This window comes from Phacochoerus africanus, chromosome 8 (assembly GCF_016906955.1).
Source record: "Phacochoerus africanus isolate WHEZ1 chromosome 8, ROS_Pafr_v1, whole genome shotgun sequence".
Lineage (NCBI taxonomy): Eukaryota > Metazoa > Chordata > Mammalia > Artiodactyla > Suidae > Phacochoerus > Phacochoerus africanus.
This window is the reverse complement of record NC_062551.1, coordinates 4,564,288-4,586,560: the sequence shown is the minus strand read 5'-3', so window position 1 is coordinate 4,586,560 and position 22,273 is coordinate 4,564,288. Positions and strand designations below refer to the sequence as shown.

Sequence of the window (22,273 nt, the reverse complement as noted above, 5' to 3'; positions counted from 1 at the left end):
CCCTGAGGCCCGGTTGTCATAACAACGCTGTGGGTGCCCCCAGAGGGAGGCTCTTTGAAGCTTATTTTTAGCGCCTCAGTCGCCTTAACAACCAGCTGGCTGGAAACCGAGGAGCACCTGGGCGTCCTGGAGACGGGGCGGGGCTCTCCTCTGCGGCCTCCGATTGGCCCGGGCCTCGAGCAGCGACCAATCCGAGGCCGGGTCTGGGCCCCACCCTCCACGGGCCAACCTGAGCGCTCCTGGGGATGGAGCCCTGGCTGGGGCAGCGAGGCAGCGAGAGGGGGGCACAGACTTCCCCCCACCCCTCATCTTTACCTCATCCTCTCAAACGTGCGTAGCCCTGCTGGCCAAGAGAAACCTAGGGAACCCGTTGCAGCCCCTGCTCTCCAGGAGCCCACGTACACAGTTTTTTCTTTGTTGTTGTTTGGTTGATTTACAATGTTGTAGTAGCCTCAGGTTTACAGCAAAGTGAGTCAGAATTGAAAAAAAAAATATATATATATATATCCATTCTTTTTTCCCATTTAGATTATTATAGAATATTTATTAGACCTCCCTGTGCTATGCAGTAGGTCCTTGTTAATTATTTTGTATGTAGTAGTGTGTATGTATTAATACCACCCTCCCAGTTTCTCTCTCCTCCCCCCAAAAGTTTCCGCTTTGATAACCCTAAGTTTGATTTTGAGGTCTCTGAGTTTATCTTTAATAAATAAGATTTTGTATCACTTTTATTAGATGCCACATATAAGTGATACCAATGATATTGGTCTTAGTCTGACTCACTTCACTTAGTTTTTTTGGGGGGAGTGGGGGCTGTATCTGCAGCATATGGAGGCTCCCAGGCTAGAGGTCTAATTGAAGCTGCAGCTGCCTGCCTATGCCACAGCCACAGCAATGCCAGATCTGAGCCACGTCTGTGACCCATACCACAGCCGACAGCAACGCCGGATCCTCAACCCACTGAGGCCAGGGATTGAACCCACAGCCTCATGGTTCCTAGTTGAATTTGTTTCTGCTACGCCACAATGGGGACTCCCTTCACTTAGCATTTTAATCTCTAGGTCCATCCACGTTGCTGCAAGTGGCATTATTTCATTGTTTTTCATGGCCGAGTAATACTCCATTGTGTATATGTACCACATCTTCTTTATCCATTTCTCTCGTGATGGACATTTAGGTGGTTTCCATGTCTTGACTGTTATAAATAGTGTTGCAGTGAACATACAGGTGCATGTATCTTTTCGAATTTGAATTTTCTCCAGATAAATGCCCAAGAGTGAAATTACTAGGTTGTAGGGTAGTTCTATATACTTAGTTTTTAAAGGAACCTCCGTAATGTGCTAATTCAGTGCAGGAGGGTTCCCTTTTCTCCACACCCTCTCCAGCGTTTGTTATTTATGGACTTATTCATGATGGCCATTCTGACCTGTGTGATGAGATAACCTCCTTGTAGTTTTGACTTGCATTTCTCTAATATTTAGTGATGTTGAGCGCCTTTTCATGTGCCTACTGGCCATCCATGTGTCTTCTTTAGAGAAATGTCTATTTAGATCTTCTGTCCATTTCTCACTTGGGTTGTTTCGTTGTTGTTGAGTTGTATGCGTTGTTGGCATATTCTTGGAGATGAGGCCCTTGGCAGTTGCTTCATTTTCAACTATTTTCTCCCTTTCCATAGGTTGTCTTTTCCTTGTTGTTTTTCTCTTATGGTTTCCTTTGCTGTCAGAAAGCTTGCAAGTCTGATTAGGTCCCACTGGCTTATTTTTGGTTTTATTTCTGTTGCCTTGGGAGACGGACCTAAGAAAACATCTGTACAGTGAATGCCAGAGAATGTTTTGCCATTGTTCTCTTCTAGAAGTTTGATGGTGTCTTGTCTTCCGTTTAAGTCTTCAAGCCATTTTGAGTTTATTTTTGTGCACGGTATGAGGGTGTGTTCTCCTTTCACTGATGGACATGGAGCTGTCCACTTTTCCCAGAACCACTTGCTGGAGAGACTGTCTTTCCCATTTCATATTCTTGCCTCCTTTGTCAAAGATTAATTGACCACACATATCTGGGTTTATTTCTGGTCTCTCTTCTGTTTCATTGATCTGGATATATGTTTTTATACCAATACCACACAATCTTTTGATTGCTGTCGCTTTGTAAAATTGCCTGAAGACTGGGAGAATTATGCCTCCTGCTTTGTTTTTTGTTTTTTTTTTTTTCCCTTCAGGATTGCTTTGACAGTTCTGGGTCTTTTATGGTTCCTTATAAATTTTTGGATTGTTTGTTCTAGTTCTGTGAAAAATGTCATGGGTACTTTGATAGGGATTGCATTAGAGCTGTAGATTGCTCTGGGTAGGATGGCATTTTAACAATATTAATTCTTCCAGTCTGAGAGCGTCAAATATCTTTCCATTTCTTTGAATCCTCCTAAGTTTCCTTGATTAATGTTTTATAGTTCTCTGTGTATAAATCTTTCACCTTTTTGGTCAGTTTTATTCCTATGTATTTTACTGGGGAGGTATGATTTTAAAAGGTATAGTTAGAGTTCTTGCTGGGGTGCAGCAGGTTGAGGATCCAGCATTGTCTCTCTTGCGGCATGGGTTCAGTCCCCGGCCTGGCACAATGAGTTAGGGATCCATCGTTGCCACAACTGTGGCATAGGTCACAGCTGTGCCTCAGATTCAATCCCTGGTCTGGTGACTTCCATCTGCCTCAGGTGTGACAAAACAAAAAACAAAAAAAAATTTTTTTTTTTTTTTACATTGCATTTCTGGTATTTCATTGTTAGTATACCAAAATGCAAGCAGTTTTTGAATGTTAAATCTTGCATCCTGCTCCTTTGCTAAATTCATTTATTAGGTCGGGAAGTTTTTGTATGAGTCCTTAGGGTTTTCTATATATAGAATCATGTCATCTGCATTTAGTGACAGTTTTACCTCTTCCCTTCCAATTTGGATACCTTTTATTTCTTTATCTTGTCCGATTGCTGTGGCTAGGATTCCCGCTACTTTGTTGAATAAAGTGGTGAGAGTGGGAATCCTTCTCTTGTTCCAGATTTTAGCTGGAAGGCTTTCAGCTTTTCTCTGTTGAGTATTATATTGGCTGTGGGGGGAGTTCCCATACTGGCTCAGTGGAAACAAACCCAGCTTGTATCCATGAGGATATAGGTTTGATCCCTGGCCCCACTCAGTGGGTTAAGGATCCTGCATAGCTACAAGCTGCAGTATAGGTCACAGAGGTGTGGTGTAGGTCACAGACTTGGCTCAGAACTGGCATTGCTGTGACTGTGGCATAGGCCAGCAGCCGCAGCTCTGATTCAACCCCCCTAGCCTGGGAACTTTCATATGCTGCACCTGCAGCCCTAAAGAAAAAAAAATTAAAAATAAAATATTGCTTGTAGGTTTGCATAGATGGTTCTTATTATGTTGAGATTTGTTTCCTTTGTACCCACTTTGGTAAGATTTTCTTTTCTGAATGGATGTTGGATTTTGTGAAATACTATTTCTGCATCTATTGAGATGATCACTTTTTTTTTTTACTTTTCTTTTGTTAATGTGGTGTATTACATTGTTTGATTTGTGTATGTTGACCCCTCCTTGTGAACCTGGGATGAATTCCACTTGGGCATGGTGTATAATCATTTTTGTATGTTGTTGGATTTGATTTGCTAAAATTTTGTTGAGAACTTTTGCATCTATATTCATCAAAGATGGTGCCCTATAATTTTCTTCTTTGGTGATAGCTTTGTCTGGTTTGTTATTAGGATGATGATGGCTTCATAAAATGTCTTTGGGAGTGTTCCCTCTTCTTTCGGAAGAGTTTAAGAAGAATGGGTAAAGTTGTTTTTTGTGTGTTTGGTAGAATTCACCTGTGAAGCCATCTGGTCCTGGACTTTTGTTTGTAGGGAGTTTTTAAATTACATATTCTATTTTATGTCTAGTAATTCATCTGATAAATAGAAATCTATTTTTTCTTGATTCAATTTTGGTGGGCTGTATGTTTCTAGAAAGTTGTCCATTTCTTCTAGGTTGTCAAATTTGTTGGCATATAATTGTTCATAGCATTCATTCCTTCAAGGTGTTTTGGGAGTTCCCATCGTGGCTCAATAGTTAACGAATCCGACTGGCATCCATGAGGACACGGGTTCGATCTCTGGCCTCACTCAGGGTTAAGGATCTGGTGTTGCCATGAGCTGCGGTGTAGGTCACCAACGCGGCTCAGATACCATGTTTCTGCGGTTGTGGTGTAGGCCGACGGCTACAGCTCCCATTAGACCCCTAGCCTGAGAATCTCCATATGCCACTGGTGTGGCCCCAAAAGACAAATGAGAATAGTAATAAGGTGTTTTGTATTTCTGCAGTTATCAGTTAAGATTTTTCCTTTTTCATTTCTTACTTGGCTTATTGGGGTTCCCTCTCTTCTTGGTGAGCCTGGTCAGAGGTTTATCACTGTGTTGACCCTTCCAGAGAACCAGCTCCTGGTTTTATTGATTTCTTCTATTTTTTTTCTTTCTTTTTTTTTTTTGTCTTTTCTAGGGTCATGCCTGCAGCATATGGAGGTTCCCAGGCTAGGAGTCTAACCGGAGCTGTAGCTGCCGGCCTACACCACAGCCACAGCAACACCAGATCCTTCACCCACTGAGCAAGGCCAGGGATCAAACCCGCAATGTCATGGTTCCTAGTTGGATTCATTAACCATTGCATCACGACAGGAACTCCTAGGCGAGGGCTCTCTTGCTGGTTTGTGGGCAGCCATCTTCTCACTGTGCCCTCACATGGCAGAGAGGATGTAGTCCAGCTCCTGTAGTTTGGATTTGGATTTCTCTAATAATGGGTGATCTCGAGCATTTTTTCATGTGCTTGTTGCCCATCCGTATGTCTCTTTTGGAGAAATGTCTGTTTAGGTCTTCTGCCCATTTTTCAATTAGGTTGTTCTTTTGTTGTTGTTGTTGAGTTGTATGAGTTGTTTGTATATTTTGGAGATTAAGCCCTTCTTGGTTGCATCAAGGAAACATTTCCCCCTATTCTGTAGGTTCTTTTTTTTTTTTTTCTTTTTTTTTAATGGTTTCCTTTGCTGTGCAAAAGCTTGTAAGTTTGGCTAGGTCCCATCGGCTTATTTTTGTTTTTATTTCTATTGCTTTGGGAGACTAACTTAAGAAAACGTTTGTGCAGTTGATGTCAGGAAATGTTTTACCTATGTTCTTTTCTAGGAGTTTGATCGCGTCTTATGTTTAAGTCTTTAAGCCATTTTGAGTTTATTTTTGGGCATGGTGTGAGGGTATGTTCTAGTTTCATTGATTGACATGGAGCAGTCAAGTTTCCCCAGCACCACTTGCTGAAGACACTTTTCCCATTTCATATTCTTGCCTCCTTTGTCGAAGATTAATTGACCATACACATCTGGGTTTGTTTCTGGGTTCTATATTCTGTTCCATTGGTCTGTGTGTCTGTTTTTGCACCAGTACCACACTGTACTGATTACTGGAGCTTTATTGTATCATCTGAAATCTGGGAGAGTTATGCCTCCTGCTTGTTTTTTCCCCTCAGGATTACTTTGGCAATTCTGAGTCTTCTATGGTTCAGATAGAAGTCTTCTATGGTTCAGATATGGCTCAGATCTGGTATTGCTGTGGCTGTGGTGTAGGCCAGAAGCTGTAGCTCTGATTCGACCCCTAGCCTGGGAACCTCCATATGCCATGGGTGTGGCCCTAAAAAAAAAAAAAAAGGAAAGTGTCATGGGTAATTTGATAGGGATTGCATCGAATCTGTAGATTGCTTTGGGTAGGATGGCCATTTTAACAATATTTGTTCTTCCAATCTAGGAGCCTGGAATATCTTTCTATTTCTTTTGAATCCTCTTTTATTTCCTTAATTAATGTTTTATAGTTCTCAGCATTTAAGTCCTTCCACTCCTTGGTCAGGTTTATTCCTAGGTATGTAATTTTGGGGGCTGGATTTTTTTTTCTTTCTTCCTTCCTTCCTTCCTTATCTTTTTAGGACCGCACCCACAGCACATGGAGATTCCCAGGCTAGGGGTCAAGTCAGAGCTACAGGTGCCAGCCTCTGCCACAGCTACGCAGGATCCAAGCCGTGTCTGCAACCTACACCACAGCACTTGGCAATGCCAGAGCCTTAAGCCACTGAATGAGGCCAGGGATTGAACCTGCAACCTCATGGTTCCTAGTCGGATTCTTTTCCACTGCACCACAATGGGAACTCTTGGGGGAGTGCAATTTTAAGTGATACTGTATTTTTATATTCCTTTTCTAATATTTCATTGTCAGTATACAGAAATGCAACCAATTTCTGAATGTTAATCTTGTGTCTTACTACTTTGCTGAATTCATTGATCACTTCAAGTACTTTTTGTGTGGAGTCTTTAGGGTTTTCTTTTTTCTTTTTTTTTTTTTGTCTTTTGTTGTTGTTATTGTTGTTGTTGTTGCTATTTCTTGGGCCGCTTCCACAGCATATGGAGGTTCCCAGGCTAGGGGTCGAATCGGAGCTGTAGCCACCAGCCTACGCCAGAGCCACAGCAGTGCGGGATCCGAGCCACGTCTGCGACCTACACCACAGCTCACGGCAACGCCGGATCGTTAACCCACTGAGCAAGGCCAGGGACCGAACCCGCAACCTCATGGTTCCTAGTCGGATTCGTCAACCACTGCGCCACGACGGGAACTCCAGGGTTTTCTATATAAAGAATCATGTCATGTGCATACAGTGACAATTTTACCTCTTCTCTTCCTGTTTGGATACCTTTTATTTCTTTTGTTTGTCCGATCGCTGTGGCTAGGACTTCCAATACTATACCAAATAAAAGTGGTGAGAATGGGCATACTTGTGTTGTTCCAGATTTTAGCAGGAAGGCTTTCAGCTTTTCTCCATTGAGTATTATATTTGCTGTGAATTTGTCATAAATGGCTTTGATTATGTTAAGGTATGTTCCCTCTATACCCACTTTGGTAAAAGGTTTTTTGTTGTTGTTGTTTATTTTTTTGGTCTTTTTGCTATTTCTTTGGGCCACTCCCGCGGCATATGGAGGTTCCCAGGCTAGGGGTCTCATCGGAGCCACAGCCACAGCAACGTGGGATCCGAGCCGCGTCTGCAACCTACACCACAGCTCATGGCAACGCCGGATCGTTAACCCACTGAGCAAGGGCAGGGACCACACCCGCAACCTCATGGTTCCTAGTCGGATTCGTTAACCACTGCGCCACGACGGGAACTCCTGGTAAAAGTTTTTATCATGAATGGATTTTGGATTTTGTAATGCTTTTTCTGCCTCTGTTGAGATGATCATTTGGTTTTTGGCTTTTCTTTTGTTATCTCACAGTATTTTTAAATTTCCTTTTTGATTTCCTCATCGACCTATTGTGTTGTGTTTTGTTTTGTTTTTTGTTTGTTTGTTTTGTAGAATATTGTTTAGTCTCCATATAGTTGGTTTTTTCTCACTTCTTTTCCCTTGGTTGATTTCTAGTTTCATGCTGTTGTGGTCAGAGCAGATGCTTGAAATAATTTCTATACCCTTAAACTTGTTGAAGTTAGTTTTGTGACCTAGTATCTGGTCATTTCTAGAGATTGTTGTATGTGCACTTTAAAAGAGTCTAAATATTCTGGGGTTTTTAGATGTAATGTCCTGGAAAAAATCAATTAAGTCTAACTGTTCTATTGTGTCATTTAGGATCTCTCTTGCCTTGTTGGTTTTCTGTCTAGAAGATCTGTCTGTTGGTGTGAGTGGGGTGTTAAAGTCTCATGCTATAATTGTATTCCCATCAAGTTCTGCTTTTATATCTGTTAATATTTGTTTTATGCATTTGGGTGCCTCTGTGTTAGGGACATATATATTGACGCGTGTAATGTCCTCTTCTTGAATTGATCCTTTTATCATTAAATAGTGTCCTTTATCTTTCTCAGTGACTTCTGTTTTACAGTCTGTTTTGTCTGATAAGAGTATTACTACTCCCACTTTCCATTTCCATTTGCATGAAACATTTTTCCATCCCCTCACTTTCAATTTATGTGTCCTTTGCCCCAGGGTGAGTCTCTTGTAGGCAGTATATTGTAGACTGTTGGTTATTTCTTTTTTTTATCCAATCTGCCACTCTGACTTTGGGTTGGAGCCTTCAGCCCATTGAACAGTTAAGGTAATTATTGATATATATGTATTTACTGCTGTTTTAAACCTTGTTTTCCAGTTGATTCTATGTTTCTTCTTGGTTCCTTTCATTTTGTGGTTTGATCATTTCATTTTATTTTTATGCTTGTGTTCTTTTTTGTTTTTGTGAATCTATTGTTTGTTTTTGATTTGTGGTTGCTCTGTAAGTATGTTAACCTTTCCTATATGTGCTTACTTTGTATTGTAGTCCTATGGGCTCAAACACATTCTAAAGAAAAGAATCTAGATGTTCTTACTCTCCTTCCCCACATTTTATGATTTTGACTGTCCTTTTTTCCATCTTCATGTTTATCCTTTTGTTCTTCCTTTTGTTTATTATTGCTTTCACAAATAGTTTTTTTTCTCTTTGATATGTATTCACGCTTACTTAAGTGACTGCTTTCCAGTTTTCCAGTATCTGTATCTCCTTGCTTCCAATATCTCCATCCTATATCTTCTTACTTCTTTTCTATTTAGAGAAGACCTTTCAATATTTCTCTTAGGATAGGTTTAGTATTGCTGTATTCTTTTAGTTTTCGCTTGTCTGAGAAATTCTTTATTTCTCCTTATATTTTACATGATAACCTTGCTGAGTAGAGTGTCCTTGATTGCTGGGGTTTTTGTTTGTTTTGTCTTTTTAGGAGCACATGCACAGCATATGGAAGTTCCCAGGCTAGGGGTCAGATCAGAGCTGTAGGCGCCAGCCTACACCACAGCCATTGCAACACCAGATCCTTTAACTCACTGAGTGAGTCCAGGGATTGAACTTGTGTCCTCATGGATCCTAGTCAGGTTCATCACCACTGAGCCACTACAGGAACTCCTGCATTGCTGGTGTTTTGATATTGAGGTGCATGAGCTATTTATATATTTTGGAGATTAATCCCTTGTTGGTTGCTTGTTTGCAGGGGTTTTCTGCCATTCTGTGGGTTGTCTTTTCATTTTTTAAAAAAATGGTTTCCTTTGGAGTTCCCGTCATAGCTCAGTGGTTAATGAATCCGACAAGGAACCATGAGGTTGTGGGTTCGATCCCTGGCCTTGCTCAGTGGGTTAAGGATCCAGCGTTGCTGTGAGCTGTGGCATAGGTCGCAGATATGGCTCGGATCTGGTGTTGCTGTGTCTGTGATGTAGGGTGGTGGCTACAGCTCCGATTAGACTCCTAGCCTGGGACCCTCCATATGCCATGGGAGCGGCCCTAGAAAAGGCAAAAAACAAACAAAAAAGAGTAATAATTTCCTTTGCTGTGTAGAAGCTTTTAATTGTAACTGGGTCCCATTTGTTTATCTTTGTTTTTATTCTCATTACTCTAGGAGTGGATCCAAAAAGATAGTGTTGTGATTTATGTCAGAGTGTTCCGCCTGTTTTTTCCTTTAGGAGTTTTATCGTACCTGGACTTAAATTTAATGCACTTTGAGTGTATTTTCATGTATGGTGTTCGAGAATGTTCTAATTTCATTTTTTTTGCATATAGCTGTCCAGTTTTCCCAGCAGTATTTAATGAAGAGACTGTCTTTTTTCCGTTGTATATTCTTGCCTCCTTTGTCATAGATTAGTTTCCATAGGTGCCTGGGTTTATTTCTTGCCCTTCTTTCCTGTTCCTTTGAGATATTCCTGTTTCTGTGCCAGTACCATAGTGTTTTTATCGATGTAGCTTTGTAGTGTAGTCTGAGGTCTAGAAGCCTCATTCCTCCAGTTCTGTTTTACTTTTGCAAGATTGCTTTGGCTATTTGAGGTCTTTTGTGTTACCATACAAATTTAAAAAAATTTTGTTCCAGTTCTGTGAAGAATGCTCTTAGTAATTTGATAGGGATTGCATTGAATCTGTGGACTGCCTTGAGTGGTACAGTCATTTTGACTGTGTTGATTCTTCCAGTCCAAGAGCATGGTATATTGTTCCATCTGTTCGTGTCATCTTTGATTTCTTTCATCAGCATCATGTAGTTTTTAGAGTACAGATCTTCTGCCTCTTGAGGTAGGCTTATTCCTAAGCATTTTATTCTTTTTCATGCAATGGTCAATGGGATTGTTTCCTTAATTTCTCTCTCTGATCTCTTGTTGTTAGTGTATAGGAATTCAAGAGATGAATTAAAACTGTAGCTGTTTGCAGATGACTTGATACTATACATAGAAAATCCCAAAGACGCTACCAGAAAACTCTTAGAACTCATTAATGAATTTGGTAAAGTTTCAGGATAGAAAATGAATAGCTACACAGTTTTTTTGTTTTGTTTTGTTTTTGTTTGTTCGTTTTCTGTCTTTTTGCTATTTCTTGGGCTGCTCCCAAGGCATATGGAGGTTCCCAAGCTAGGGGTCGTATCAGAGCTGTAGCCACCACCAGCCTACGCCAGAGCCACAGCAACGCGGGATCCGGGCCGCGTCTGCAACCTACACCACAGCTCACGACAACGCTGGATCATTAACCCACTGAGCAAGGGCAGGGATCGAACCCCAACCTCATGGTTCCTAGTCAGATTTGTTAACCACTGCGCCACGACGGGAACTCCAATAGCTACACAGTTTTAAAATGATGGAAAGACATGCCCTGCTAGGCAGACCTTGGCCACCAACAAAACCTACATCCACACCCATGTCCCCAAAAAGTCAGTCCCTCCCTGTGACTGGCTGTGTAATTCATGGGCCCAGCACAAAATGAGTGTGTATGACCCTTGGTTCAAATATTAAGAATTTCAGGGACGTTCCCATTGCAGCTCAGCAGGTTACCATCCCAACTAGTATCCTTGAGGACACGGGTTCGATCCCTGGCCTCACTTGGTGGGTTAAGGATCCAGCATTGCCGTGAGCTATGGTGTGGGTCAAAGTCATGGCTTGGATCCCACATTCCTGTGGCTGTGGTGTGGGCCAGCAGCTGCAGCTTCGATTGGACCCTAGCCTGGGAACCTCCATATGCTGCATGAGAAGCCCTAAAAAAAGAAAAAAAAAAAGAATTTGCAGGTGGTGACTGCAAGGGTCTGGGGCCTGCGCATCTGCCACTCTGTTTTCCTCAGCAACCAGCTGACGTGCCTCACTCACGTGCTTGTGTAGGGAAGACAGACCTGGGTGTGGGATCGTGTCACAGACATGGGCCGTCCTGGTGTTGGATGGACAGAGGTGGGCACAGAGGTGGCACTGAGTGGGGTGCCCGAGTTAAAGGAAGAAGGTTCATGATTCTGTGGATGAGGCGGCGAGGGGCCCAGCCTCAGACTCGGGCTCTGACCTTTGACCTTTTCGTGGCCTTGAGGTTCTCTGTTCTGAAACAGTGACCCCTGCGTGTGCATGCGGTACCAGGCACCATTACAGATGCCAGCACGTGGTCGGAAGAGAGCCTATAGGGTTCCCGCTTCCATAGAGCTCACGGTGGGGCAGCTTCGGCCTCAGGGAGTCTGGAAAGTTTAGTAAGATTTAGGTATACAGTGTTTAGCCCAGGGTCTGCGGGAGGCCAGCGAGCTCGGACCACGAGGCCCCAGGGGTTACAATTGGCAGTGACTTGGAAGTTGTGGCAGAAGCTCAATGCTGTTGCCCACAATTGGGGCCAAAACCCAGCATCATGGATTCAGAACAGAGCCTCCTGTGTGGTCTCTGAAGCAGCTCTGCTTGGCCTCTGTGGCTCCATTGCCCCCAGATGCCACAGCCATGAGCGATCTGTGCCACTTCCTCTACTTGGTCTGCCAGCCTGGCTTCAGGGATCTCCTCTGAGCCAGCCCTGTGCCCGGAGCCTGGGCTGACCATGGCCCCTGGGAGCTCCCACCTGCTCAGGGACTCCAGAGCCCCCTGAAGCTTGGGGAAGAGGGGCTGGCGCTCTGTGATGGCCCTGGGTGCTCGGAGGTCATTGCGATGCTGTTGGAAGCCTCCCTGGCAGAGGTGGCCTCTGTCTCCAGCACCTCTTCCCACTTTGCTGTTACAGACCCTGTGGTTTGACCTTCAGCAGCATCTCTTGGATGAAGAAGGCACCAATATGGTGAGGACCTCGGGGCCCCACCCCTGCCTGAGCCAGGATGCAAGGTGCAGGTGGCTCTATGTCCCTGACAACTCCCCCCACCCCCGGACCACCACCTGCAGCCCCCACACTTGGCCACCCCACCCCCAGGCATGCTCTTCGAGGCTCCAGGGCTGTGACCAGTTTGGCCTGGTGCAGTGGGGTCAGAAAGACAGTGATGTCAAAACACTGATGAAATCAGAAACAATTTCCGGGTCACTCCTTTTGCGCTGTCTCGGACCCGGTGTCTTGCAGGCAGCTCCCAATCTCTCTAGAACCCCCTGAAACCGCCTTGCCTGTTTTCCAGCATTGATGGGACTGCTTCCTGCATTTGGCTTAATCTTAATTTTACTCATTTTTCACCAGTTTTCATGTGTAAGAAAAGTGTGTGTGCAGTGGGGTGGGTTTTACTTTGGCCAAATTGCCCTGTCCTGCCGGGGGGGGGGGGGGGGGTGGGCTGGGTCCCGGCCTGGGGGATGGGAACTGGGTGGGGGAGGGCCGGCTGACTCGCCCCGTGTCCCCACAGCATCTGCAGCTCATCCGGCAGGAGATGGCCGTGTGTCCCGAGCAGCTGGGGGAGTTCCTGGGCTCCCTGCGTCAATACTTGCGGGGCACCTCCGGAGCCAGGCACTGCTTCCAGTGAGTAGGCCGGGGGTGGGGGACTGGGGGCCGGGGGACCAGCCTCACTCCTAAGAACACTCCAGACCCCAGAGAAGTGCCTAGCAGGGTCGCTGCAGGAGCTGGGTGGTGACAGGCGCTGGCTTCAAGTCTTAGCTCAGGCTCTTCCTTGCTGTGCAAACGTGGCAATTGCCGTCCTCTCCCTGACCTCAACTTACTCATCTGTAAAGTGGGACCGTTCACAGGACCCGCTCCCTGGGGTGGCTGGAGGCATCCATGAGGTCAGGACCATGGAGGCAGGTAGCCAGTGCCACCCCAGTGCCCGCTCCATATTAGCTGCTATAGCTGCTGTGCGGCTGCCCTCAGGGGCCTCAACCTCTGCTGCCCGTGGCTTCAGAGCCAGAGGCCGGCAGCTCTCCTCCGTGCTGGGGGTGGTCCCAGAGGAGCGAGAGCCCCATCTCCCATCTGTAGCCCCCCCCAACCCCCCTTCAGTGCCCAGCAGACAGTAGCTGTAGACTCCAGGCCTCGGGGGCAGAGCCTAGGGAGGAGGGGGCTCAGGGGAGGGGCTGCACCTGCACTGAGGCCTGAGTGAGGAGCAGCCCCAGAACCGGAGGCAGGTGACCAGCCAGCAGCCGGTGTGGCACGACAGAGCGAGGGTGGGAGAGGGCCAGGGCGGTGACAGGCCCCTCTCGTGTCCACCCAAAGCCTCTGCCTGGTCCAGGTACCAGGGACCACTTGGGAGAGGATGAGGCAGGAGGGGACCCTTTGGCCCTTGTGTGAAGAAGGGGTGAGGACAAGCGTGCTGCTGGGCAGCCAGGGAGAGAGGCACTGCCCGCCCCCAGAGGGGCACTTGGCCTTGGCCCGCCCTGGGCAGAGCTGGGATCTGTTTTGGAGCGAGGCTGACCGCACTTGGCCGTGGCTGAGATGGGGCCGGTGTAGAAGGAGGCGGCGTGTGGAATCCGAGATTCTTTGGCTTCAGAAACTTGATCGAGGCTCGGGCCGCGTGCTGAGCTGGGAAGTCGGGGAAGGTCAGGGCTGGGGGCGGGGATGTCACACGAGCCACATTCAACTCCACATGCCCATGGAGGTGCTGACTTGCAGGTGGGGAGACCTTGTGCGTGGTGGGTGCAAGAGAGGTCACCTAGAGTCCCAGGAGCTGTGTGGTCACCACGGGAGAAAACGTGGAAGGAGAGGGGGCTGAGGGGGGACGAGAGGAGGCAGCAGACCTCGGAGTTTCCCTTCTGTTTGTTGAATGACTGCGTGTCCTCCCTGCACCCCGAGCTTTGCTGTGTCTCCCCATCTGCCCAGAGGTCTCTTCCCCCTGCCCCCACTGAAAAGCAATCAGTGCCTTGGCCAAGAGCATGCAGTCAGCATAATTGCTGCCCTCGCCCTGCTGCCGTAAGCAGGCTTAGATGAACCACGCTGCTCGGTGACCTCTGTCAACAGAGGGCCAGACCCATAATGGGGGTGTGCCTTTTGGAAGGGCCGTGGGAGTGGGGGGCCCTGCATGCCCAGCCCCCCTTCTCTCAGCCTCACGGGTGATAATAGGCTGGAACGCAATGAGCTACTGACACTATGCGGCCTTGTTTCCATGCTCTGTCCTACAGGGCAGAACCTGGAACTGCCTGTAGAGACACGGCAGCCACCCCCCCCCCCCCAGGGCAGGACATCCCCTTGGAGGGGAGGCTTGGGGCTCTGAGCTGCTGAGCACAGGAAAGAGGACGGGGACCCAGAACGCAGTGAGAGGGCAGATGGGGCGCCTTTAAAGGATGAGACTCTGGCCCCCACCTCTCCAGGGGGCCACCGCCTTGGAGGCTCCTTCCCCTGGGCAGGGGGGGGCCTCCAGCCAGGGTCTATCCGTCCTGTTTCCAAAGAGGCAGATGGTCTGCGGTTCATACAGGTAAGCCACTGGTCCCCTGGGATTGGGACCACGTCTGATGCTCCTACTTTTAAGGATTAAATTAGGGATTACGTAAATTCCCGTCGTGGCTCAGCAGAAACAAATCTGACCCGAATTCATGAGGATGCAGGTTCAATCGCTGGCCTCGCTCAGTGGGTTAAGGATCCAGCATTACCATGGGCTGAGGTGTAGATCACAGACACAGCTTGGATCTGGCGTGGCTCTGGCATAGGCAGGTGGCTGTACCTCCGATTCGACCGCTAGCCTGGGAACCTCCATATGCCCCAGGTGCAGCCTTAAAAAAAAAAAAAAAAATAGGGATGATGAAGGAGAAACGTGGCAGGTGGGAGATACTTTTATTTTTTTGAGTAGACTTTTATTGAAGATTCAGGGAGTCACACCAAAACTAAAACAAAATTGAGCCTATTTCTTTTAAAACCTCTCAACCAACCTCCGCTGGGAAATTTCTCACTGGCAACATCCCCGCCCCCTTCCTCTGCTTAACATTTTTTGTCTTTTGTCTTTTTAGGGCCGCACCCACGGCAAGTGGAGGTTCCCAGACCATGTGGAGGCTTTGGGTGGTTCTGATGAGGAAGGTCACATGTTCTGAAGTAGCCTCGGGGTGGGGACAAGTCGCTTGTCCTGGACCACTCCTGCCACTGTGGCTTCTACCAACCTTGCGTTTCCAGGGTCTCAGAGCCCCCCGGGGACTGGCTCTGAGGACGCCCCGTCTGGTGCAGAGGGGAGGGGCCTGAACAAGCAGGCAGGTGGCAGCCCGGTCCCTCCACTGATGCGGGTCTCTCGTCTCCCTGCAGTGTCACGGCCGTGAGGCTGGCAGACGGTGTCACCTTCGTGGTCTACGAGTTCTGGGAGACGGAGGAGGAGTGGAAGAGGTGAGCCTGGCCGCGCCCGGGGCTGACGAGGCTTCCGGGTGGGTTTGGTGGGACGCGGGGAAGGGGCGGGCTGGCCCCCGCTTCCAGGCCCTGAGTCCCAGCGGGTGCGGGCGGGGGGGGGGGGGCGGGGGGCTGCTGATCAGAGTTGGGGTTCCAGCTGCGCCCACCACTCAGGATGCTGGCCCTCAGTGCAGCTGGGGGTGGCCTTTCTTAAGGCGATGTGACCCCTCATGGCCCTCGGAGGCTGGGCTCTGAATCGGGGTACCCGACCAGCCGTGGCAGCTGAGGCCCAAGTTGTTCTTATTTTGAAACTGCCCAAGGAGCAAATCCTGCAAGTAAGTTCTTCCATTTAAGGTTGGTCGTGGGGAGGCGAGCACCAGGCTGTTCTCCCCGCGCCCCCAGCAGTCAGCCCTGGGCTCGCCTGCCAGGTGTCTAAGCCCCCAGCCCCGGCAGAGCCAGGGTCAGAAGGGGCCCCTGGCGGCTCACCGGTGGCTCCCCCTGTTGCAGGCACCTGCAGAGCCCCGTGTGCAAGGCCTTCCGCCACGTCAAGGTGGACACGCTGAGCCAGCCCGAGGTGCTCTCCCGGATCGCGGTGCCAGGTAGGGGACGGGGAAGCCTGGCCTCAGGGAATGGGGACGCCCCAGGCCACGTAGAAGTGGCGGGCTGAGGCCCAGGCCTGCCAGACTCCTATTTTGTCCTTCAGCTGCTGGCATTTTGTCCTTCAGCTGCTGGCGCTGGAGCCCCAGCTGAGTTCCCCAGGGGGTGAAAGGGTGGTGGGGCAGGGAGGCCAGGCCTCAGGCACGACCAAAGGCTGGGGGGCGATCCCAGCAGGTGGTGGGCCTGCCATAGGCCCAGAAAGTTCCCCACGTCCCAGGCAGGCCCTGCGGTGGTGTCCCCACCCTCATTCCTTCCACGGGCACGAGACTTGCCCCTGGGACCACAGGCAAGCATCCTCACGCCCTCCAGGGACCCTGTGCCTTGCTTTGTGCACCACCATCCCCAGGGCGCTCTCTGCAGAGCTGGCACCGGCTAGGGGAGGGACAGGACACAGAGAAGGGGCTGCTGTCCCATAGCCTCAGTACCCCCTCTCTCCTGTCCCCTCCCAGCCGCCTGGTGCACCCTGGGCCACGACTGAGGCCCCATGGACGAGCCTGCCACCCGCCCGGCTCCCTCTGAGGAAGGACGACCACTCTTTTCTAGCACCTTTGGTATCCGAGCTCTTTTCCATATACTCCAAATACCAATGTCTCTCCTGCTGTCAGAAGTGAAGGAGGGCCCCCCCAGCTCCCGCCCCCCCCCCTTGGTGGCAGAGCACCATCTGAGCTGCTGGGGCCCTGCTGGAGCCAGAGCGCAGTGGGGAGGGGGGGCTTCCTGGAGGCAGCCCCTGCCTCCCCCATCGCATGACCAGCCCCCATGTCCCCGGCCGGCCTGGCCTCAGCAGGACTCCCCGCCTTTCCCCCTCCTGGTTGCCACTCTACCTGGTAGGAGCCGAGACCCTGTAGTGCCCGCCCTAGGCCCGGGCCGAGCCCGCAGGCGGCCGTAGATCCCGAGTAGCCAGTGCCCTGTGAGGCAAGCAGCCCGGGACAGAACCAAATAAAATCCCGCTGGGGACCGCTGCGTGTTTGTCTCCCGGTTTCTAGTTGATGACGATAAGCTTGGGCAGTGTGCTGTGGCCAGGATGCATGGGGGCCCCGACGAGCCCCGTCACCCCAGATTTCTGAGCTGTAAAGTGATAACTATGAGGTACGTATTTCAACAAATGCCAGGTTTGGGGGGGTCCTTAAGACCCTCTCCTGGTTCAGTAAGACTTCGTTCAGCAAAGCGTCTGTCCTCGGGGTTACAGATTATGTCAGCAACCGGACAGAGACGGAAATCAGGGGAGGGTCCAGGAGAGGCCAGGCTGAGGGTGGTCCCCTCCCTGTGACGGGTGCAGGCGCCACCTGCTCCTCCCAGCTCTGGTGTGTGACAGGGAGGTGACTGCCCGCCCCCAGGGACACCAGAGCCGCAGTGATCTGTTCCCACTGGGGTGGGTCCTGACTCACCTTAGCCTACAGCCCTTCTGGAGGCGGAGCTGCTGCCCAGTGGCCCCGGGGTACACCGAGCCACTCAATCAGGCTGTGCCAAGGTCCTCAAGGTCACCACCCGCTCGGAGCCGAACACAAAGGCTTCAGCACGAAAGGGGACCAAGGCCCAGGCTTCAGCAGGACTGCGGTCCAATTCTGGATCCTCTGTCGCTGTAACTCCCTCGCTCCTATTTCTCTGGGGGAGCAGGAGAGACACAATACTCAGAAGTCTCGGGACAGGAAGGAGAGGGCGGCTGGCGGAGCGGAGGGAACAAGGGCCTCCACGCTGAGGGCTGGAGCAGGCGGGCCACTCTCCAGCTCCTGCTCTGAACACGCAGCCCCAGCTGGGAGCTGGGGTCGTTCCTGCAGCCACCACCTCCGGGGGAGGCTCTGTCACACTGTCCTGTCCAGCTGCTTGGAGCCCTGCAGGCCCTGCTCGCTGTGGCAGGGCCCTGCTCCCGCCTTGGGCCCCACCCCCTGCTCTCAGGGTTTGAGGCAGCCGCTCACACAAAACCAAGAAGCCACGGGGGCTTGCTGAAAGCGGAAATGCAGAATGAAGTCCCAGCTGTGCCCCCGAGCAGTCCCTGCAGCCAGTCTCTCAGAGCCGGTTTTCTCAACTGCAGAGTGGGGAGAAGCCCCTACTGTGGGGATGAGGAGCTGCCTGGCTCAGGCCACTGCAGGGGGTCCTCAGGCTGGGACCATCCGAGCAGCTCAGCTCCTTGAAGAAGACTTTTTGGTGGTGGGGGGCGGGTAGACTCCTGGAGGCGCAGCTGCAGAACTGGAACTGGGCTGTCGGGCCTCCCGCCTGCCCGAGCTCTCCCCATCATGTGAAACTGTGCCGACGGCAGCCCACGAGCACTTAGAGCTCCCCCATTCTGAGTGGGTGGAAAAGGATCTGAAGAGAAGTTTTTCAACCCAAAAAGGTGTGAGCCTCCACTACATATACTCCAGTGCCAGGCAGAGCATCAGGCACTGGGTGGGTGCCATGCTTCCACCGCCATCCTATGACAGGCAGGGAGGGAAACCGAGACCCAGAGAGGGCAAGCAACTCACCGGAGGTCACACAGCAAGCAAGCGGCACTGCTCTCCAAACCCAGAGCAGATGTCTGCCTCCAGTCCTGTGCTCCAACCACTTCCCCCCACAGTGTAGACATGTGGGGAGCAACAGCCCCATGTTCATGCATTAGGATACCCCCTCGGGCTCTGAAAGCGGTTAAAGATGGAATTACCCTAGGACACAGCAGTTCCACTCCTGGGTGTATATACAATGCCCAAGAGAACAGACGCATTTAAGCAGGTACTTGTGCAAAGATGTTCAGAGCAGCTTATTCGCAATAGCCAAAGGGCAGAAACACCACCCATGCCCACCTGTGGATGAATGGGCAGAATGGGGCCTAGCTGTGTCGTGGAATATTATTCAGCCATAAAAGAGGAATGAAGTACTGAGCAGGCCCTGACATGGGTGACCCTTAAACATTATTCTGAGTGGAAGAAGCCAGGCACTCCCAGGAAATGGCCAGAAGAGTCAAATCTATAGAAATGCAAACCCATCAGTGGTTGCCAGGACTAGGGGGCAAGAGCAGGGAGGCGTTTGGGAACCAGACGGAAGTGGTGGTGACCCCACCTTGCGAGTGGACTCAGTGCCACTGCACTGCACACTTGTAAATGGTGAATTTAGGGTTACATGAATTTCAGTTCTTAAAACTTACCCTCAACTCACCTGTCCAAACTGATGTTCGCCTGGGTTCCTGGCCAGGTCCAGTTCAAAACGCAAATCCTCCCCAGGAGGCATGGGGTCACCATCCTGTGTGGGACATGGGCAGCTCCTAAGGTGCTGGGGCAATCGCGCCCGGGGCCGTGTCCCTGTGCAGTGGTGTGGGGGCCTGGGGCCAGTGCAAAAGCACCTGCCCAGGTCACAGGAGTGCCCTGCAGCCCCCCACCCACCCCAAACAGGAGAACAAGCCGCTGAGAACAGCTTTTGGCCCCATTCACAGCTCCCCCTTGAGACATCAGGGCTCTACTCTCAAGCTCAGGGGTCACCATGGACTGGGATCCAGTGACAGGCTCGGCCCACCCTTCCTGCTGTCCTGGGAGGGAGGGGCTGCCCTAACTTCGGGTGAGCGAACAAAGAGGATGGAAAGCCGAGGCCAGAAGGGAGGGAAGAGGCAGGCTGCTGCTCTAGGTCCGCGGAAGGACACCGAGGCTAAGAATAGCACGCGGAAAGAATAGCACGCAGAAAGAATAGCACGCAGAGGTTTTCACCGTGTCAACACCTTGAGGACGAGGGCCTTTCAGGGCCAAGGTCACAGAGCAGGGAAGGAGCTGGCAGCCGGCTCAGGTGTTCAGACCCGGGGCTCGTGCTCGGAGCCCAGTGATACCACCTAGATCCCGTGCACGGCGCCGCTGGAGCCCTTCCTCCCCCGCCGACCGCTGTCCCAAACTCGGGGGGGGGTGGCGGGGGCTTAGTGCTGGGGCAGGACATGGGGAGGGGGGCGCGTTCCTACCTGCCTCCCTGAGCTCAGACGTCAGGGGGCACCAGCATGGTCCGTCCTTGGCCCTCGTGATTGATGTGAGCTCGGTCGGAGCGGGGGCACGCCTGGGCCTGTCAGAAATGGAGATGGAAAGCCCTGTCCCCCGCCCTCATCTCCTCTCAGCACCCGAGTCAGGTCCCTCCCAACCCCACTGCTTTCCTGCCTGGGGGCGAGGCCCACGTCGTTTCCCTGGGCTGCTCAGGCTCAGTGCTCACTGACTACTCGAGTTTTTCTGGAAAGCAGAGGACCGGCGCTTGGGTCCCCCGGTCGCTGCTGGACACACATCGCCTTCAGCTGTCACACAGTAAGCCCAGGTCACGTGGTACACAAGCAGCCTGCTCTGTTTTGCTGGTGGGGAGACTGATTCTTAGGAGAGGCTCATTAACTTCCCAAATCTTGAGAAAGCAAATGGGGAACATTTGAAACCAGTTGTCAGACTCTGAAGCCACTTAACTCGCTCTGCCTCACTCTAGGATACGACCCTTTCCTCCTGAGAGGGGTCCCCGGGTAGAAATGGCGAGTGAGCGACCGGGCCGACTGGCCGCTGCCACTGCCAGGGTGGGAAATGCTCCATAAACTCCGTTTTCCCGGCACATGTGGAGGTTCCGAGGCTGGCGTCCAAGAGGACGCTGTGACCCCTGCAGGGAGTGGCAGATCCAGGTGGGGCTGGTCACAGAGCACTCAGAGAAGAGTCCCGTGTCCCCCTCATGGGGTCGGAGTCTCCCCCACAGCCACGGCACTGGGGGGCAGAGCCCCATCCCTGCCCCCACCCCCGCTTGGCCACTCCCTGGAGTGAAAAGGAAACAGACGATGTAATTTAACCCCAAATCAGTCCCCACCCCAACCCTGCACCTCACAGGACAGGCGGCCTGGACTTTCTCAGGCCTCGGTTGATTCCCCTGTAAATGGATGCGTTTGAAAACGTTAAGCTAAGCCACAAAAAAGCCACAAATCTTGTGAGTCCATCCGTATGGAAGGTCCCAAAAGGCAAATCCCTAGAGACAGAAAGCAGCTCCCTGGTTACTGGGAACTGGAGAGAGGGCGGGATGCAGAGTCGCGGCCATGAGTCCTTGGTTTCTTCGGGGGCGATGGTAACACACAGGCTAGCTATCAGGATGGCTGCATCACTGTGCATCTGCCACACACTGAACTGACACTTTAAAGGGTGGGCTTTGCGGTATGTAAATTAATTACATCTCAAAAAAATGCAATACAGCTGGAGAGGCTGGACAAAGACAACTCCAAAATGGTTCTGTCACCACCAACTGGACACAGACACAAACACACACACACACAGAGCATGGCTGCTGCCTACCTGGAGGGAGGTGTCCGCTCTGGCTCTGGCACTGCTGGTTTCTGGAAGACATCCCAGGACAGAGGAGGAGTGGCCTGAATCCAGCAACATCATCCAGGGGGTCCCGGGCCGGGTCAGCTCGGGCAAGCATGGCGACACGGGAGCAGCTGGCCCCATCCTCCTCCCCACCCCAGCCCTAGGCAGACCCCTGCTCCTCTCACCCCGGAATAGGGTGGGGTCAGGAAGGAACCACGGACCAGACAGCACACGTGGCCTCCTGGCTCTTCGGATCCAGCCAGGGGAAGGGGAGGAGGCTCTCCTTGGGGCACCCCTTCTAGAGAGGGGCCATGGACAGGTTGTGTGGATGGCTCTGGGCAGTTCCTGGTCAAAGGCAGGATTCTGGCATCCCTGTGCCCTGGCCGGAGATCAGCTTGAGGGCACTACCATCCCTAATAGGTGCCACCCCAAAGCTCCCCTGGGCTCTCGTCCATCAAGCCATGCCCTCACCTCGTGTCTTTGACCCCAACACCCCAGAGCAGGGTTCTACCTCAGGTTATGGGTTCAACTGTGCCCCCAGAAGGCTACCTTGAAGCCTTAACCCTGAGAACCTGTGCATGTGAGCTTACTGGGAGATAGGATCTTTGCAGGTCCCAATTGAGTGATCAAGCAAAGTTGAGGTTGTAGGAATTCCGGCGGCCCTGCCCACACCTTGCCCCTGACGTCTAGCCTCCAGCCTGTGAGGGGAGGCATTTCCACTGCGGGAAGCCTCCAGCTGGGGGTCACGGGCAGGGCAGCCGCAGGACCCTGAGACCGTCCTGACCACTGTGCCAGAAAACCCTCCAAACCAGCAGATGCCCAAATG

General features: G+C 51.0%; 1 protein-coding gene and 1 long non-coding RNA gene across 4 annotated transcripts in view; one reads left to right on the top strand and one right to left on the bottom strand.

Moving 5' to 3' along the window:
- NECAB2 (N-terminal EF-hand calcium binding protein 2) overlaps window positions 1-17,142 on the top strand; it is a 42,427-nt gene extending 25,285 nt beyond the window's left edge. For 2 of the 3 annotated variants that reach the window (XM_047790985.1, XM_047790986.1), the window contains 5 exons: window positions 12,041-12,094; window positions 12,639-12,751; window positions 15,446-15,523; window positions 16,031-16,122; window positions 16,630-17,142. In XM_047790985.1, coding sequence (XP_047646941.1) covers window positions 12,041-12,094; window positions 12,639-12,751; window positions 15,446-15,523; window positions 16,031-16,122; window positions 16,630-16,658 — 366 coding nt within the window. In that variant the 3' untranslated portion in view covers window positions 16,659-17,142. Of the gene's footprint in view, window positions 1-12,040; window positions 12,095-12,638; window positions 12,752-15,445; window positions 15,524-16,030; window positions 16,226-16,629 lie in introns of those variants that run through there. The other variant, XM_047790984.1, reaches the window with a different exon arrangement.
- On the bottom strand, window positions 14,970-21,425 carry LOC125133020 (uncharacterized). Its single transcript, XR_007136392.1, has 4 exons — window positions 20,091-21,425; window positions 19,307-19,390; window positions 17,566-17,782; window positions 14,970-15,496 (listed from the first exon to the last, which is right to left on the bottom strand). It is a non-coding gene; the product is annotated as an uncharacterized LOC125133020 (long non-coding RNA).
- Window positions 21,426-22,273: the final 848 nt, after the last annotated feature.